The sequence below is a fragment of the Tamandua tetradactyla genome (assembly GCF_023851605.1).
Source record: "Tamandua tetradactyla isolate mTamTet1 chromosome Y unlocalized genomic scaffold, mTamTet1.pri SUPER_Y_unloc_1, whole genome shotgun sequence".
NCBI lineage: Eukaryota > Metazoa > Chordata > Mammalia > Pilosa > Myrmecophagidae > Tamandua > Tamandua tetradactyla.
The window spans coordinates 13911-32188 of record NW_027518259.1 but is presented as its reverse complement, the minus strand read 5'-3'; the positions used below and the strand labels follow the sequence as shown (position 1 = coordinate 32188).

Here is an 18278-nt window from a genome sequence, read left to right as displayed (position 1 = left end):
TGGATTTACACGATTTGGAGAATGTTGGGCTTCTGGAATTTCAATATTTATGTCTTTTTCAGGGTGGCAAATGTTTTAGCCATTAAAACTTTTTAATGTCCTCAAGTATCTTTCCAGCCCTTTACTCTTCTCTTTGCCTTCAAGTTACCTATCATTTCCTTGAGAACCAGCTCACAGATTTCAAAGTTTTTTCTCCATTTGTTCCTTGGCATGTTCAAGTTCACTTGCTGTGTCCTCTAGTCTGCACATACTTTCTTCTTATCTGTTCAAATCTTCAAATCTTCAACTGTGTCTAGCACACTTTAAAGTTCATCTACCATACCTTTCATTGCTGTAAGTCTGCTCTTTTTTCTGCGTAATCGCTCAGATGCTTCTTCTGCTCTTCTAGTGTCTTTGTAATATCCTAGATCTCTTTAAACATCCCATTGAAAATATTTGGGTGATTTGTTTGCCCACCATTGGTTATTTGTGCAACTTCTTTATTTCCTCGGACTTTTTAACATGATCCTCTGGTTTGGCCATTTCTTCTTGTTTCCTAATGTGCCTTGCAATATATTTAAGATTTCCAGCCATCTGATTATCTTAATGAGATTATCTTGAAGGTTGCTGGTCTGGAAGGATTATGTACCCAGGAAGAAAACGAGGCTTCATCCTGATCCAATCCTATGGGAGCGGCCTTTTTCTTTCAAAGCCCGGTCAGTACTCGAGGGTGGAGTACAGGTTTGAAACTTGATTGGCTATTTCCATGGAGATGTGACTCATCCAATTATGGGTATTAACCTTGGATTAGAAGGAGATATTCCTCCACCTGTGCCAATGGAATCCTTTTAAAGCGGAAGCATTTTGGAGGGAACTCTTTTGAGAGCCACCAGAGAGGAACAATGACCAAGAAAGGCCACGTCATCATTCTCTCCAGTTTGTGGCAACCATTGAGCTACAGGCTCCTAAGAGTCCATGTGGAGAGGCTGTAGACTGTGAGACTGAGCAGGTAAATATCTCTGCCCTAGGGTTTTCCAGGCACAGCTGGCATCCAGAGTGGGAGTTGAGTGACGTGAAATGCAATGGAGATTACTCTCTCACTGCATTCTCTCAGTTTGTAGGATTAATGGAGCCTGGAACTTCTGAGCTCCTGCAAGAAAAGCTCTGGGCTGCAGGAAAAAGAGCGTTACCCTTGCTGGCCCTCCGTTTTTCAAGGAATGTGCCATATCTCACCACCTAACAGGATGCCGTTCCACAGCTGCTGGGATCAGAGGTTGGAGAGCGGGCACCTGGTCACACACAACCCAATCTGACACTTGTCATTTCTCGTCCTTTTCATCCAGCTCTTCCTTACATGTTGTAATGGTCTTTCCCTGATCTCCTGTGCCCCAGAACTGCTGGTTTGGGTACCTGCGGATCTGTTCTCTGGTTGCTAGTGAAGAACAGCATCACATGTCCATATCTCAACATTTTCTACCTGTCTTCTAGACTGTGTTCTTCCCGTTTCCCAGTGAAGGCTGTGAACTCCCCTAATGTCCTTTTCCAGTCGTCTCCTTTAAGTCTACAGCTGTGCCGTTCGAGTTATGGTGTTGCTCATTTCCTCGTGCCGATGAGGATAAATCCTCCTGCCCATAAAATCTCTGGACTTTCAGCCTTGGTTATGGTTGTGAGATAAGGCCTCCAGCAACCTTGCCCCACCACTCCTGGGATGTGAAGAAGTGTGTCTTGTGTGTACAGTGATGATGTGGCCTTTGGAGTCCACAGCCATGGGGCCTCACTGTGCTCCTACTTATATGCAAGGCCAAGTAGTTTCTTGTCCATAAATATAAGTCCTACTGGTAACAGGGATGTGTGAGCCCACTGAACAGCACCAACACACTTTGAGGTCCTGGCTGGTGAGAACAGCAAGGCGTGGCTTGTTTGGCCGTATGCAGCCAATCACAGACATTTGGACCCATCAACTACTCCAGCAGATTCCAGCAAGCCAGCAGGAACCCAGGGAGTTAAAATCTGACCGTGTGTAGGGAGACCAACCCAATGTATAGAGCCCTTCTGTGAGGCACTGCTCTGGACTCGTTTCCATGTGGATGCCTCCCCACTCTGTCCTCAGTAGACCTGCCCTGAGTATAATGGATGTTGAAGCATGATGGAAGAAGGCGGCTTCCATCCAACATGGACACACCCCTAGAATACAGTCCCATACGGACCTTGCAGAATCACAGGGTCTGTGCATGAGAGAACTTTTTTATTCGATGATCCTTTCTGCACGCACCCATAGAGGGGAGTGGTGATGGGGTCCTGTCTGGTATCTAGCCTCTCCCAAGGAGTACAGGTGAGAGGGCAGGCAAAGGGGAAGGGGTGAGCCTGCTCCTTGGTGAGGGCAAGGGGTAAAGACCGAGCCACCATGGCAGGGTACGTGGTGGTTTCTTCTTAAACCAGTGTGCAGAAATCATGGCAGAGTAGAGGAACATCAATCAGGCCACAAAGCCCTTTGACTCTGGGTGCTGAGGAGACTAAGTGTGGCATCTGAGCCTTCGCCTCTGGCCTCAGGCAGGGCTTCGATCTGAAAGCCTGCTGTCTGGTCTCCATGAGTGCTGGTGTTCCGTGGGGGGTGAGGGGCGATGCTCTCTGAAACATGCGTCCCGGCGCTGAAGGAGGCTGAGCGGTGCTGAGAGAGGCTGTGCGACTCTTTCTTGACTCTATCCCGGCCAATCTTGTCTGTCGTCCCAGCACCAAGTTGGATGTGCGGGAATCTACTGCCGCCCTGACAGGCTGGGGGATAAGGGAGTTCGGTTTGAGGTCAAAGGGGTGCCTTGGCTATGCCGTGGGTGCCGTGGCCAGACGTGCGGCAGCAGCGGGGCATGATGCTGCCCACTGCTGAGGAAATTTGAATCCGTGGCACCAGGGCACGGTGGACTCACTGGAGTCACCTCTGCTCTCCAGCCATCCCCTGTGGCCCTGCCCGTCTGCACATGCCATCGTGTGGTCATCCCGGATCCACCTGTTCACAGGGGTGCAGCAGGGAGGTCCACGCCCCAGGCGGCTGCCAGGTGGCACAGCAGCAGCTGGGAGACATGGCGGTGAGCTCGTATGTCCCGGTGTACGCCGTCTCGCCGCTGGTGCTGCCCGGACTGGCGGGTGGAAATGCACGTCCAGCACATCGAAGCCACGTTTGCTGGCCTCGGCAGAGCTGTAGAAGTTGGCCTGGCTCATGTCTTCTCACAGGCTGGCTCTCCTTGGGGAGAAAATCCCCGGACATGGTCTCCGCCACCGGCGTGGTGGTGTTTCACACCACGAGGCAGGACGCGGACAGCCCCCGGCCCAGGCCCCTGAGCTGTCGGTCCAGGTTCTCCCTGTAGCTCCTCCAGGAGTCCGGCCCGTCCAGGCATGTTGTGACCTCTAGTCAGAACCTCATTTTGTTTGAAGGCTGATGAATGTTCCATGCATGCCAAGACACATTTTATTTATTTCTTGGATGTGTGTGGCATGGCCTTCTAGTTATTATCAAGTATACAGAGACCAGTGGTGTGCAGATATGTGTGTCCCTGCTTTCCACTCTTTGGGGTACGCCGTTAGAAGTACATGCGCGAAATAATTATACACCTAGGTCATATGGGAAATGTACAGCTTTTGAAGGAAAATCCAAACTGTTTACCATCATTTACCAAAAAATGATGTTTACCATCATTCCTTCAACAATCTGTAATAGTTGCAACTTCTCTGCATCCTTCTCAGTGATTATTTCCTTCATGTTTTCTTTAATAGTAGCCATCGTGTATGAAGTGTATTTTTGATTTGCCTGAGTGTGTTTCGTTTGCATTGTGTTTTCCTTTTGCATTTCCCCGGTGACGGTGTAGGCAAGCATCTTTTCAGGTGTTGTTTGACATTTCCATGTCTTCTTTGGAGTATTGGCTGTAAAACCTTTGCCCATTTTAATTAGGCATCTTTTGATGTTCCTGGTTGCAGTCCTCAATATATTCTGGACACTAAACCCGTAACAGATAAAAAATATCCTAGTAATCATACATCATATGGTCATAGGGAAATTAGCTGCACACCTCCTATTTCAACATGCACACTAGCATTATCATTAGGTTTAGATGCGTGCTCCCTATCAGCTAAACCCTTGCTTTTAGTCCTTGAGTAACTATGTCATCTTCTTTTCCAAATCCTAAGATATGCATATACTGTAAGATATTAATTGACACCCACTGGCAGCATAAATCTTGTGTTTGCTTTTTTTTTTTTAAATTCCGTTATGAATTGATGTGATGCTCCTCCTGACCTTAGAAATCCCAGTCTCTTCCTCTTGGATAGATGACATGCTTACTTGTCATTTTACCTCTAATCTCTTTGTACCTCTGAATGGATGTCCCTCTTCCTGGGAGTGTAAGTCCTACAGTCCATATGTTATACATGGATGTGACATCCTTTTTAAAGCTAGAAACCCGAAATCTATTGTTTTATTACCCTAACATTTTGTATTTTGGTCTCCCATTACATCTCTGTTCCAACCCATCTCCTGTTTGCTTTCATGTTATGTGCCCTATACCATGTACTTGCTTTTCATACAGATGCTATATATAAATGAGTTAATGAAGAAACTAGGCAAAGGCATTTTGTCCATTATATTGACATAACCAACTTTGTATACGCTTTCCTCATTGTGCTGGTTTGAAAGGATGGATGTCCTCTAGAAAAGCCACATTTTTATCTAAATCCCATTTCACAAAGGCAGAATGAGCCATATCCAATGGTGTATGTTTGAAACTGTAATCAGATATCTTCCTGGAGATGTGATTTAATCAAGAGTGGCTGTTAAGCTGGATTAGGTGACTACATGTCTACACCCATCTGGGTGGTCTTCATAAGTTTCTTGAGTCCAATCAAAGAGGAAACATTTTGGAGAATGAGCGATTCACAGACAGCAGAGCAGAATGACATAGTCCCGAGAAGTAGAGGAGTCCAGCAGCCAGCGACGTCTGGAGATGAAAAAGGAAAATGCCTGCCGGGGAGCCTCATGAAACAGGAAGCCGGGAGAAGAAGCTAGCAGATGACGCTGTGTTTGCCATGTGCCCTTCGCGATGAGAGAGGAACCCTGACCGTGTCCCACATGTGCCTTGCCAGATGAGAGAGAAACCCTGACTGTGTTCGTCGTGTGCCTTCTCACTTGAGAAGGAAAGCCTGAAGTTCATCGGCCTTCTTAAACCAAGGTATCTTTCCCTGAAAGCCTTTGTTTGGACATTTCTATAGACTTGTTTTAATTGGCACATTTTCTCGACCTTAGAACTGTAAACTAGCAACTTATTAAGTCCCCTTTTAAAAAGCCACTCTGTTTCTGGTATATTGCCTTCCGCCAGCTAGCAAAAGAGAACACCCATGTTCCCAGAATGTGGCTTGGAAACCTCATCCGAATACATTTGCCGTTTGTCTTTGGCAGGTATTTATTCCGCATTCATAGTGTTCTGGAGAACTCTGAGTTCAACAGTTCAAAGAGTCTTAATATTTTCTACACCTTCCTAGCTCTGTGTTAGCATGTGGGAGATATTCAAGGGGGTGGTATTGGGGGACGTATATCTGTGTTAGATTCAGTTGTCAACTTGGCCAGGTGAGCACGCCTAGTCTTGTTGCTGCGGACATAAGCCAATGGTACGTGAACCTCATCTGTTGCTAATTACATCTGCAGTCGGCTAGGAGGCGTGTCTGCTGCAATGAGTGACGTTTGGCTTAATTGGCTGGTGCTTAAATGAGAGAGCGCAAGGTAGCACTGCTAAGCAGCTCGGCATTCCTCATCTCAGCACTAGCCGCTCAGCCCAGGCCTTTGGAGATGCAGAAAGAAGTCACCCCGAGGAAAGTTGCTGGAACCCAGGGGCCTGGAAAGAAGACCAGCAGAGACCATCCTGTGCCTTCCTTGAGGTAAGAAAGAACCTCAGTGGAAAGTCAGCTGCCTTCCTCTGAAGAACTAACAAAATAAATCCCCTTTTATTAAAAGTCCGTCCCTGGTGTGTTGCATTCCGACAGCTAGCAAACTAGAACCGTAGCCAAGCAAAATATGCCAGTGAGCCACATCCTCAAGACCCTTTCCCTGACATGCTTCTGCTCCCTTGTAAAAACAATGATCCCCCAATAAGATGGATGTATTTTCACATCTTCTCTTCCGAAGCCCCTGAGGGAGTTGGAATATTTGTTTCCCCTTCTGGAATTTCAACACAGTCTACACACCTGCTCTCCAGGATACAGCTTTGTTCCCCATATACCAATCACGAGGCGGCTACTTAGAAAACCGAAAAGGAGCTGTGTTTTGCACTACTGAATCTGCTTCCGAAATGAACACACATGTACACAAGTGATACACACACTTCAAATGTATAACATCATCCCTGAATTAGCCATATTTCATTCTCCATACTTTTCATCATCCCCTTCTTTCTTCACTTCCATTTTGTATGGGAACCTATTAATCATGCGAAGGGAAGGTTGGGCTTTTATATGCCCCGACAGGCAAAGAAATGGCCAAGGTTCTAATAAAAATGAGAGAGAGAAACAATTAAAAAGGAAACGCTGTTTGAGCAGCAGGTCCTGGGTCTTGTGGCCCTCATTTTGGTGAGTTTTGGGTTTTCATCTTATTCTCCAAAGGGAGGAAGGTGCTAAATTAGTTCATATCATTTTTTTAAAAGATACACAGTTTATTTATTCTGAATTTTATAATGATAGAGAACAGTAGATTTCAGGACGGCACACAAAAATACAGAATACCCTCAACAGCACAGCTGTTAGTGACAAATGGGCCCATTTCATGGATATGATTTCATTAGGTAATTATGCTTCTTTGCTAAGTGTTTACAGTTCTTTACTACAACACCTTCAGATTAGGGCTTTTAAAGGCTTTTGAGCAGTAAAAACTGCTACGTGGGAGAGTCATTGCACAGCACTATGGTGTGGAATAGTATTTGCTGTAGCAGATCAAAACTAGTTAGCTGCAGCAGAACGAACCCTGTGTTTAAGAGCACTAGTGCTGAGCAGTCAGAGCCAGGAGATAGCCTCTGTGTTGGCATGTGTTGGGTGTGTTCTCTTTCCCATGTGCCCACCCCCTCGACTCTCAGTCATCGTCTTCATCTCAATAGCTCATGCCTTCTAAGTTGCCGGTAAGACAGTAGGATAATAACGACCAATTTCTTAGCTATTTGATTTGCTCTTGCCTGTACTGTGCCTGTGTATTTATGTCTAGACCGTCTTCCAGATGAATATAACAACTTCTCTGTCCCTGCTCAGTAGTAAGAAATTACAAAATAGCGCGCCTTTTCCCATTTTCCCTTCCTAGTAAATGATCACAAGATGCCGGTCCTTGGGAACAAGATGCCGGTCTTTTCTTCACACAAAAGAAGGGGGATTTGACAGCTGGACAGATAGAAAAATACTCAGTGTACCTCTTTAGCTTGGAAATGCTTACTAACTAGAAAACTTGTTATTATGATCATTTCACTCAAGCAGTCCTGAGTTATTTAAAGCCTAGAGGCTACTGTTGAATTACTCGCTGTCAATTTAAACTCAAAAACTTTCCTTCTGCTCCTTTCCTGTTACAGAAATAAAACCCTCCCTGGCTCAGCTTGCAGGACGGACACATGGTATGAAGACTTCCAGGAAGATGGTAGAGCAGAGTGGAGTGCTTCAGTTCACTGGTGCTCCACGGAAGAAGACAGGGGATGGGGAGAAAGTGACGGGACTGCGGGATGGTTGTGAGTAATCAAACAGGATCCTGAGGCAGTTTTGTGTTGGGGAGTTGGGGGGGGGGGGCACCCGGAGGGGAGGGCTGGTTGTGTCGAAGCTGTGATCCCAAGGGGTGGCTATGGCATGTGGGGAGGAATGAAGGAATAAGTGAGTATCCTCAGCCCCAGCCTGACTCCGCTGCCGGCGGGGAGAGCTCCCTGCATGGGTCATTCTTGACAGCACCTAGGGCGACCCTGGAGGTGATGTGACGATGCACTGTGGGGCCCAGGCCACATGGCGAGGCAGCACTCACCCAGCTGGGTGCAGGAATAGCCAGCCCCACAGAAGCAGTGTCTGGCATCATTGTCACTTGATCCCTGGGTGCTGCTCAGTTCCCCGGTGCTGCCGGCAGAGACTGGCCATCCAGCTGCCCAGGCGAGGAGGAACCTTCAACCAGGTAGGCAGGACTCGATCCACTGTGGTCAGCCTGGGCCGTGCTAATAGACAAGCGCTCTCAGGCCTGCCACCTGGTGGTGAGCTGGGGAAAGTGCAGGGCAGCTGCTCCAGATGGGGAGGGAGTGAGCCTGAGGGAGGAGCCTCGCAGCACCACCTGCTGGGGACAACAGGTAAGTGCAGGGAGGCTAAGTCGCTGTCAGCTAGGCTTAAACTTGATTAGTTTTAAATTTTTACTTTGTATTAAGGTTCATTTCTCCTTCTGAGAAGGTAAATTTTTGTGATTAAATTAGTAGCAGCCTATTTCAGCAGTAGTTTCTAGGATTAAAATAACTCAGTCAGGACTTAATGCTTAAGTAAAATGATCATAAGAAATACTTTTCTGGTTACTAAGCCTTTCACAGCTAAAGATTTATATTGAGTATTTTTTTTATCCAGCCAGCTTTCAAATCCCCCTTCTTCTACGTGATATGCCCTTATTTCTAAGAAACACCATCTGTGAACATTATGAAGGGAAAATGGGAAAAGTTCCAATATTTAGTAATTTCTTCCTACTGAGCAAGGGCAGAGAAGTTCTTATATGAAGCTGGAAGCTGATCTGGATGTGTGGGGCGTACCGAGAGAGAGACCACACAATTGAAAAACGGCAAGCCAAGTTAGCGTCTTTATTAGCTGGCCAGCGACTGCCTCAGAAACCCTCAAAGAAGGAAGATTCAGAGAGCAGCCCCGTGCAGCTTGCAAGGTAGGCTTATAAAGGCTGAAACCGCAACCTTATCCACAGAAGCAGAGAAGGGGCATTAGTTTTCACAGTACCACATACTGGTTTTTCAGCTGTAAGCAAGCAAGCTTATCTAGAGAAGCAAACAAGCGCTATTCACTTTTGCAAAAACGTGTTTGTGTAATTCCCACATCCTGGCCCCATTTACCAGGTGTTCTTCATGGACCTGGGGAGATTTTCCACTCGGCTGAGGCCGAGCTCCTGATCCCTTACGCGGGACATGAATGCATGGGTACATACAGGCAATAGCCAATCAAATACATGGCAAGCAAAACAGAAGTCATGCTGATGCTACTCTCAACTTCATCGGTCAATTCTTTAACCTTTTAGGAAATGAATTTATATTATCGTAACCCTTAACATCATCAGCATCATTTTGCATGTGATTGAGTATTGAAGAGATAGTCATATTTATCTGACTAAATATTGATTAAATGCACAACTGTTTTCCTGCGCTGAACTGGAGATTAAGTTTACCAGATGGTTCGTGCTGTCCCCGCACAGAAGCAGGCTTTCATGGTCAATGTGCCTTTTTTGGCTTCCACCATGTCATTCTGGTGATTGTAGTTCTTGGAGGTATGCTCTGTGTACAGTTGTTATAGTGCAGCGTCATTCGCACTCTGGAAAATAGGCCAGTGGACTCCAGGTGTCCACCAGCCTGTCTCACAGCATCGTCCCGCACTATGACCCAGAGCCCATCTGCAGGCAGTGTCCACTGAAGAGCCAAAGGGACCGAGGCTTTTCCAGCAGGCAGAGATAAAAGTGTTTTCAGTGCCACCACGTTCTCATCTGCTTCTGGAAGATGTCCATGTGACGCGGCGGATAATTTCTTCATTTTAGGGTCCCCAGACATGGGTCTAGCCAAACACTCAAACGGGGAGATAGCACGCATACTGCTAGGACACTGTTTTAGATATGTAAGCCCTCGAGTTAAAGCAAGGGTTCGCTTTTGTACTTGACATTTTTTCTAGGATTATGAAGGTTCGTGGGTACACTGTATACCTGCCTTGTTTGTTTTTCTTTTCTTTATTTTTTAACAATATTGTCTTAGGAGTTTATTATAAACTAGTTTCAGAGGCCACTAGGAAATAAAAGGACTAGGTACAGCCTTACAGGAAACAGGAAGGGAGCTGAGGAGGGCCAAGATGAGCCTAGGGCCTTGGTGGGCGCATCCCCGGGGGAGGGGCCCCCACATCCCTCGGGGAGGGGGTCGCATCCCCGGACTGATTGTTTTTCAAAGGCTCTTTCTGTTGAACATGTAGCACTGACCAAGCATTGGAGTAAAACAATGTAATTGACAAGCAAATGGGTCTGTTTCTGTGCCGTATGGTGACTTTTAAAAGAATTCAAGCTACAGCTAGCAACATTAGATTGTTGTCTGTTGTCTGGTATGCTGCAGATCAGTAACCAAGAGAAGGCTACACAATACTTCTATACCATTGGCTAAACATTTCTGATATATCGTGCAGCATCTCAGACAACTATTATTAGGGCTTTAATTTTTTGCCAAATGGAAAAGCAAATCCCTAACAACTTTTTGGAATAAAATGATATCCTTTAGGATTTGCCCTTGAGCAAACAAAATGTTAAAAGTTGTCAAGTTTGAAACAATAAGTGGTTCTTCGTGAACTAAAATTAAAGACTCGACTGTTTTTAAAAGCTGTAAGACTTGATAATCTTAAACAACTGAGAACATGATAAAGTTAAAGTAGAGGAAGTGATTCTGCTAAAGCCCAGACTTTTTCCCCCTTCATCTTGATTATTGAGAAAAAAGAACCTTTGTAACATTTCACTATAACACTAGTTATTCAAGTAAGCTTTGCCACTCTAGTGAAAGTTAATTTTAGTTTTGCTTCAGTTAACTATTTGAGACTACGGCTTCTTTTAAGTTTTATATATCGCACGGGTCATATTTCCTTGTTTATCCAAGTGAGTGTCCCATTATTGCAGCACCATTTGCTGAAGCTTTATTTGTTTCTTTGTTTGCTTATCTGTCTGTTTTGGGGAATGTGCACAGGCCAGGAATTGAACCTGGGCGTCCCACATGGCAGGCAGGAATTGTACCACTGAACTACCCTTGCACCTCTGAGACTAAGACTTTACAAAATATGTTACAGATAGAATCTCTCTTTTCATAAATGTTTTGTGACTTCTCATATAATTCAGGTGTTGCTTTACACGTTTTACATTATTTGTGTAACGACAAGTCATCTAGGATAAAATCAGTTTCCTTTTCAGTGTGATAATGACATTCAGTATGTACTTTGCATATTAAAGTTTCTAAAATAATGTGGAACCCCCTTTCTAAGAAAACGTCTTGCAACATACAATTCCCATTAAGATCAAACTCATTAGAATAATGCTAGATTCCTAGAACAGACATATATGCAATCTTTAAACACGGCTGAAAGAAATATAATATTTCATTGCCTCTCCCCCCAAAAGACACAATATTTTAATTTTGCATGAATTTTATACTTCACGGAAGTATTTTGTCTTTACACTTTAGTTCAGTCTGCTAGGGTCAGACTGGCTTTATGAATATATCCACTACTTAAGGGGAACTCAACGAGGGTGAAGCTGGAAAGAAGCCTTACAATCTCCTACAAGAGTTATTAAATCAGAGTATTTGATTGAAATGGCAGAGCTGTTAATAAAAGCTAGCAGATGACGCCACGTTTGCCATGTGCAGTTCCAGATGAGAGAAGGACCCTGACCGTGTTCACATGTGTCTTTCCAGATGAGAGAGAAGCTCTGACAGTGTTCACCACGTGCCTCCCACTTGAGAGAGAAACCCTGAACTTTGCCAGCTGTCGTTGAATCAAGGTATGTTTCCCTGGATGACTGTGACTGGACATTTCTACAGACGTGTTAACTGGGACATTTTCTCGGCCTTAGAACGGTAAACTAGCAACTGATTAAATTCCCCTTTTGAGAGCCATTCTGTTTCTGGTATATTGCATTCTGGCAGCTAGCAAACTAGAACATACAGCATCTTGTGAACATTTATTCTGGGAAAAGGACCAATATTCTGTAATTTCTTCCTACTGAGCAAGGGCAGAAGAATTGTTATGTTAATCTGGAAGTGGATCTGGACGTAAATACACAGGCACAATACAGGAAAGGCAAATCAAATAGCTAAGAAATTGGTCATTCTTGTCCTACTATCTTACGGGCAACTGAGAAGACATAAGCTATTGAGATGAAGACGATGACTGAGAGACGAGGTGGGGGGGCACATGGGAAAGAGAACACACCCAACACATGCTAACACAGAGGCTATTTCCTCGCTCTGACATTTCTGTACTACTGCTCTTAAACACGGTGTTCATGCTGGTGCAGCTAACTAGTTTCCATCTTCTACACCCAATGCTATTCCATACTATGGACGTGCTATGCCATAACTCTCCCAGGCAGCAGCTTATACTGCTTAAAAGCCTTTAAAAGCTCTAATCTGAAGGTGTCGCAGTAAAGAAACATAAACACTGAGGGAAGAAATGTTATTACCCAGTGAAATCGTATCCAGGGAACTCGCCCAATTGTCACGAAAACCTGTGCTGTTTAGGGTATTCTGTATTTTCTCGGCAATGCTGAAATCTTCCACTACTATCTATCAATGTATAATTCAGAATGAATAAACTGTCTACCTTCGAAAAAACCATAGGAACTAATCCAGCACCTCCCTACCTTTGATGGATACGATCGAAATCCCAAAATCACAAAAATGAGGGCCACAATACACATGAGCTGCTGATGCAACAGCTTTTCCTTTTTAATTTTTGTTTTCTCCATCATTCTTTTCTGAACCTTAGCCAAGTCTTTGTCTGGGCATAGAAAAAAACAACCTTCCCTTCGCACTCTGAATGGGTCTTGGAAAGTTTTCTCTACAGTTCCTTGTTGTTGCATCTTCAATAAACTCACCTTCTCACCAAGGCAAAGAAATGTGTTCCTCTGGTTCATGCGGGAACAGGCAGACAAGGATACTTATAACTGAATGGTCTGATGGCAGCTTTGGACACCCAGAACCCAGGCTGGAAACAGAGTCTCTGCCCACATTTTCTCAGACGTTTCATCCCTCACGGACTTTGGCCTTGAAATGTGCTCCCCTGTAACCCAGAACCCCCAAGAGTTGACTTGAGTAGTATCTGCGTGATGTCTTGCTGCTTTTCGGCAAGATTTTCTTGTTCCCAACCGATTCCAAGTTCGTGCGGAGCTCCACACGCTGTTTCTGATAGTTTCCTTTTGCCATGTTTACCTTCCTAATTGCTTTTTTTTTTTTTTTTTCAGTTAACGGAAAGAAAAAAAAAAGAAATTAACACCACATTTAGAAATCATACCATTCTACATATGCACTCAGTAATTCTTAACATCATCACATAGATGCATGATCATCGTTTCTTAGTACATTTGCATTGGTTTAGAGGAACTAGCAACACAACAGAAAAAGATACAAAATGTTAATATAGAGAAAAGAAATAAAAGTAGTAATAATAGTAAAAAAAATATATTGTGCAGCTTTAAGACAGGATAAACTTATGAAGCATGTAATAACATGGATGGACCTAGAGAATATTATGCTGAGTCCAGCCAAAAACTTAAGGACAAATACTGTATGGTCCCACTGATGTGAACGGACATTCGAGAATAAACTTGAAATATGTCATTGGTAACAGAGTCCAGCAGTAGTTAGAAACAGGTTAGGATAATGGGTAATTGAAGCGGAAGGGATACAGACTGTGCAACAGGACTAGATACAAAAACTCAAAAATGGACAGCACAATAATACCTAATTGTAAAGTAATCATGTTAAAACACTGAATGAAGATGCATCTGAGCTATAGTTTTGTGTTTTTTGTTTTTTACTCTTATCCTAATTGCTTTTTAATAAGACTAGGACCTGGGGGTGAGGGTGCTTCTGGGCAGGGAGCAGATCTTTTCGCCCCCAAGAGAAACTTAGCAGAAGAAGAAGGGCAGGGCAGGCTCACGTGGCACTGGGCGAAGCTGCTGGAGGCAGTTTCCTGCTGTCTTGGGGCAGGGTGCTCCTGGGAGCAACGAGAGCATGTACGGTGAGGCCTCCCAAGGGGTTATGGCGCTCCTCCGCAGGGACCGGGCAGGCAGCACTGTGCGTACTGAGAACATAGCACTGCACGCACTGAGAACATAGCACTGCGCGCACTGAGAACATAGCACTGCGCGCGCTGAGAACATAGCACTGCGCGCACTGAACACACGCGTGTTCCCCAGCACGCTGCTAGAGGCCGGCAGCCACCCCGGAGCCGCCTCCCCGGGGGCTCCGCTCTACGAGGGGAGCAGGGTGTGCACGAGCAGCGGCTTGGGGGTGCTGAGGGCCGCTTTCCCGCCAAAGCCGGCCGGGTGGACGGCGCCCACCGCGGCGCATGCGCCCCAGCAGCTCGTCTGCCGCAGGCGCCAGGAAGCCATCCGCGCCGCACGGTGGCGCCCGGAGCGCCTGCTGGAGTTTGCTGGGAAGCGCCTGTGCGCCAGCCTTCTCTGCACCAGACCAGGGCCCATGGCGAGTGAAGCACGTCCTGGCGAGGCTTCGGCTCCTCCGGGATGCTCGGGAAACCTCGTTGGCCCGGCAGGTGGCCTTCTGGTAGGAGAGTCTGTGGGGCCTCGGGGGGAGCAGTCCCCAGAGAGCAGCAGCGCAGGGGCAGAGGCGCAGGCCGCAGCCGTGCGGGAGGTGACGGAAGGGCCCAGCGAGGAGACTGCGATCCTTTGGGTGGGGATGGGGCTGGAGATTGAGAAGCTGGTAAGGAAGAGTTGAGATAGAGATCCGGGGCGAGACTGGGCTGGTGAACGAGGACGTAATGGTGCTCGTTGAGGTAGTGGCATGGGAGCCAGGGGTGCAAGAGTTGGAGGTGCAAGAGCAGGAGGTGCAAGAGCAGGAGGAGCAGGAGCAGGAGGTGCAAGAGCAGGAGGTGCAAGAGCAGGAGGTGCAAGAGCAGGAGGAGCAGGAGCAGGAGAGCCCCCAGGAGCGTGAGCAGGCCCCGCCTCGGCCCCGCACATCCACGGAGGCGCTAGAGAGTCTGCATTTAGAACTGAGCAGTCTGATCGCACGAGGCAGCCAGGTGCTGTGCCTGGACAAGCGCAAGCTAATACACGAGCTTCAGCCCTACCTGGATTTCAGAAGCAGCAGCATCAGGTGCATTGCAGGCTTCTGGTTGCAAACTGTATCCTTAATGCACTTCGGAGGCGATAGCCTCACAGAGCTGTGGACTATGGAGGAGGGTTTGGGGAGGATGTCCTGGCTGGGGGCAAGGGGACAGCTTTAGTGCGGGGAGAGAGCAGTTCAGGAGGAAGGGGTGGCCGACAGTTGCAAACACAGGCTTTTTGAGAATCCTGATTGTGTTCATAATATGGTTCCATCCTGGTGGGTGGGGAGTTCAGCTTCCTATGCAGAATTCAGACTTGCGTGCACATCCTTCCACACATGCAATCTGTTTGAAGCACACTTTGTATCGTGTTCCACTCAACCTTGCTTCTGCGGGGTATTGTTAGTCACACATGTTTAGGGTCAAAGGTCATGCTGCCTGCCTTTCAGGTCCACCTTCTGAGCACACAGGTTCTTTGGCATATAACTGTTGTCTCTTGCGTGGAGCTGCATTCACTGTATGCAGTCCTCTCTACATGTAGTTGCCCTCCATTGCACCCTGTCACACTTCAGGACTCTGAGTACACACATGCCCCACATGCGATTCCAGGGAACACGCGGCCTCCAGTCAGCACTCTCAAACCCTCTGTAAGAGCTCAAGAAGTACCCTTCAAGACCTATCCATCATGCAAATAAAATAGAGAGGTCAGGAGTTCTCAAGAAACAGACTGTACACCCGTGTGAGTTCAGACTCACAAAACACAGGCAACAGAAGGCTTAAGGAAGATTTTATAGAAGTGTGGGTATTGACTGAGATGGATTGGTAATGCCAGGAGGTCTGGCAGATGTGTGATCCCACTTCTGATTGCCCTCCAGATGTGCTCTAGCTGTTTCTACCCCTGCCAACCTAGCATGTTTGAGCTCCTTTACCCAGTACAGATTCTGAACCATCCTCAGCTGTCAACAATGATCACTGACCAAGATCGGGACCTGCTCAGCTACATGATCGACTTGGAGGTGAGAGATGGAAGGCTCAGCCTACAGAAATGAGTGAGGGAGGGCAGGTGGAAACGATTCAGCATGTAATCAGGCAAAGGCGTGTCCCTAGAATGATTTCTCCCTCCTCTGCTTTTCCCTGTCAGGTGGAAGTGTGCATCCCTCCCAAGAACTGCTGTACGATCACGTTTTCCTTTGGGAGAAACCCCTACTTCCGAAACCCGGTGATCACAAAGGCATATGACATTACCATCACTGGTAAGAAGTTGCTGTTCAGACGGTACAAGGGATGGGTGAACAATATAGTATCCCTCATTCTTTCTCTTTCTGCAGGATATCTGTTATCTCAGACCACTCCAATCCAATGGTTCGGGGATTGTGAATGCCAGGCCTACAGGTGCAGTCGCCAGAACACCAGTATGAACTTCTTCAACTGGATTTCTGACCACAGTCCTTCAGGGTCTAGCACAATTGCTGAGGTAAATCCCCCAGGGGCAGTTTCATAAATGGCTTGGTGTGCTTCCCAGATGCTAGGGAAGTAGAGTGCCAACCCCATTCACACCTTTCCCTCTACCAGATCATCTGTGAAGACCTCTGGCTGAATGCCCTGCAGTACTACCTGAGAATGGGAGGGCCCAGCAGATGGTATGGAGAGGCAGACAGGTGAGGATCTCAGTTGGCCGGAGAATAAATGCGTGCTGCCATCTGTCTGGGTTATTCCTCTTGGAAAGGAAGAGAGAGGATGGCAGTGAATAGCGCCAGGTCATTAGGTCGTCACCTGAGATAGGAATCCTGGGATAGTGTAGTGTAAACCAGCCTGTGGTGGGGGAAACCTCATCGATGTAGCAAGAGCATGACTAGCCATGGGCACTGATGCACACGGGAGTCATTATCTCCACTTCTCTGAGGCATCATTGCATGGGTACACAGGAGCCCTACTTCCGCTCCTATATTTATGTTTGGCTCTCCCTGAGACTTCCTTGCTGCCCACCCCACCCCCCACCTCACCCAGAACATCTGCATGTCTTTATGGAACTGCTAATCCAAAGACCCATGAGTTTTTTGATTATCAGAGTTTTCTCTGAATACGAGTTCCCATGTCCTGTCCTCCCACAGCCAAACCAGAATACAGACAATTGAGTGCATTGAGTGCATAGGAGAATTTTGAGCTCTGAGGTACAATTTAAAGTTTTAACAATGGGAAAATATGGAGAGTTCATTAGGACTAAGATGCTTAAACATAAGCTTTTAATTTATCATTTTCTGAAAGGGCAGTTTTGTTATCTTTGATGTAGATTTGAGTTGGTGTGCATGTGTTTTCCAGGGAACCCTCTCCATTTGATCTGGGGGCGATAGAGCATCAAACATAGCGAAAATATGGCAGAAGAGCACTTGAGATTTAGAAGATGAGTAACCCACCCCGTGGTTTTGCAGAACTTAAAACTGAAGGATGGAGCAGGTGGTGGAAATAGAAAGAATGAGATTCTTTAAACATTGAATGATAATCCTGGACAAAATAAATACTCTCAAGTGATTACCCGTTTGTGTCTGCAGTGCGTAGTTGTGCTTTGCGGGAGGTGGACCCAATGAAGGAAACGACGCACTATGGGCTTTTAATTTGCTGCCTGGGAATTAGTAACCTATGGAATATAAGCTTAGGAAGGTGAAGAGATGGGAAGTAGTTGGGACTCCAGTTTGGTAAAATGGTTTTTCCTGCCTGTTCAGGTATGAGGCAGTAGGAGTTTGGAAAAGAGAGGCCAATTAACTGTGCGCTTTTCAGTTTTACATGGGACGTGAGGGAAGGCAAGCAGAAGGGCTTAAGGAGGAGGGGGTTCACAGTCGAGTAAAACCTAGATTTTGTGCTGTGTTGCTTGCGTGGAGCTTAAACCAGTGTCTGTTCCCTGGAATATTCTCAGGCAAGTTAATACCAGGAAATGCAGGAAATCTTAAAACTCTATTTATTTGTGAACAATATGTTTGCCAGATCCATATTAGTGCAGAATTTTTGGCAGGGTAGCAGTCACCCTGTCAGTACCAGCACGACAAGTAACAGATTGACTAATGCAGGTTAAGGCACAGGCAGGGAAGGAAAACTCTGATGAGGAGTTGGTAAAGGAACTACTGAGTTTCTGGTGGTGGTAAAGAGGCAGAAAGAGGAACAGTGGAGAAGAAGCATGTTTCCTTGTAAACGTATGACCTCATATGAGTTCCTTTGTTTTTCTCAGACTTCATTTTGGGGCAAAAACAGACTTGGAC

At 46.3% G+C, this 18278-nt stretch overlaps 1 protein-coding gene and 1 long non-coding RNA gene across 4 annotated transcripts in view; both read left to right on the top strand.

The window, feature by feature from the left end:
• Positions 1–7709, top strand: part of LOC143673051 (uncharacterized) — a 39940-nt gene extending 32231 nt beyond the window's left edge. The window contains exon 6 of the long non-coding RNA XR_013170152.1: positions 7563–7709. This is a non-coding gene — a long non-coding RNA (uncharacterized LOC143673051). The remainder of the gene's footprint in view (positions 1–7562) is intronic.
• Positions 7710–14704: 6995 nt separating this feature from the next.
• Positions 14705–17626, top strand: LOC143673046 (testis-specific Y-encoded protein 3-like). 3 transcript variants are annotated; one of them, XM_077147418.1, is made up of 7 exons: positions 14705–14838; positions 14893–15105; positions 15966–16043; positions 16169–16280; positions 16356–16501; positions 16600–16685; positions 17347–17589. In XM_077147418.1, exons 1-7 carry the CDS (start codon positions 14743–14745, stop codon positions 17390–17392), a joined length of 777 nt encoding a protein of 258 aa, XP_077003533.1. In that variant the 5' UTR covers positions 14705–14742; the 3' UTR covers positions 17393–17589. The 3 variants fall into 3 exon arrangements, with proteins under 3 accessions (XP_077003533.1, XP_077003531.1, XP_077003534.1); XM_077147416.1 differs by having other exon boundaries at positions 14705–15105; positions 17347–17595; XM_077147419.1 differs by lacking the exon at positions 16600–16685 and having other exon boundaries at positions 14705–15105; positions 17347–17626.
• Positions 17627–18278: the final 652 nt, after the last annotated feature.

Coding starts and splice junctions, on each gene's coding strand:
- LOC143673046 (XM_077147416.1), top strand. CDS start 14,743: ATGGTGCTCGTTGAGGTAGTGGCATGGGAGCCAGGGGTGCAAGAGTTG. Junction 16,044..16,168: donor GCTACATGATCGACTTGGAG/GTGAGAGATGGA, acceptor TTTCCCTGTCAG/GTGGAAGTGTGCATCCCTCC. Junction 16,502..16,599: donor GGTCTAGCACAATTGCTGAG/GTAAATCCCCCA, acceptor TCCCTCTACCAG/ATCATCTGTGAAGACCTCTG.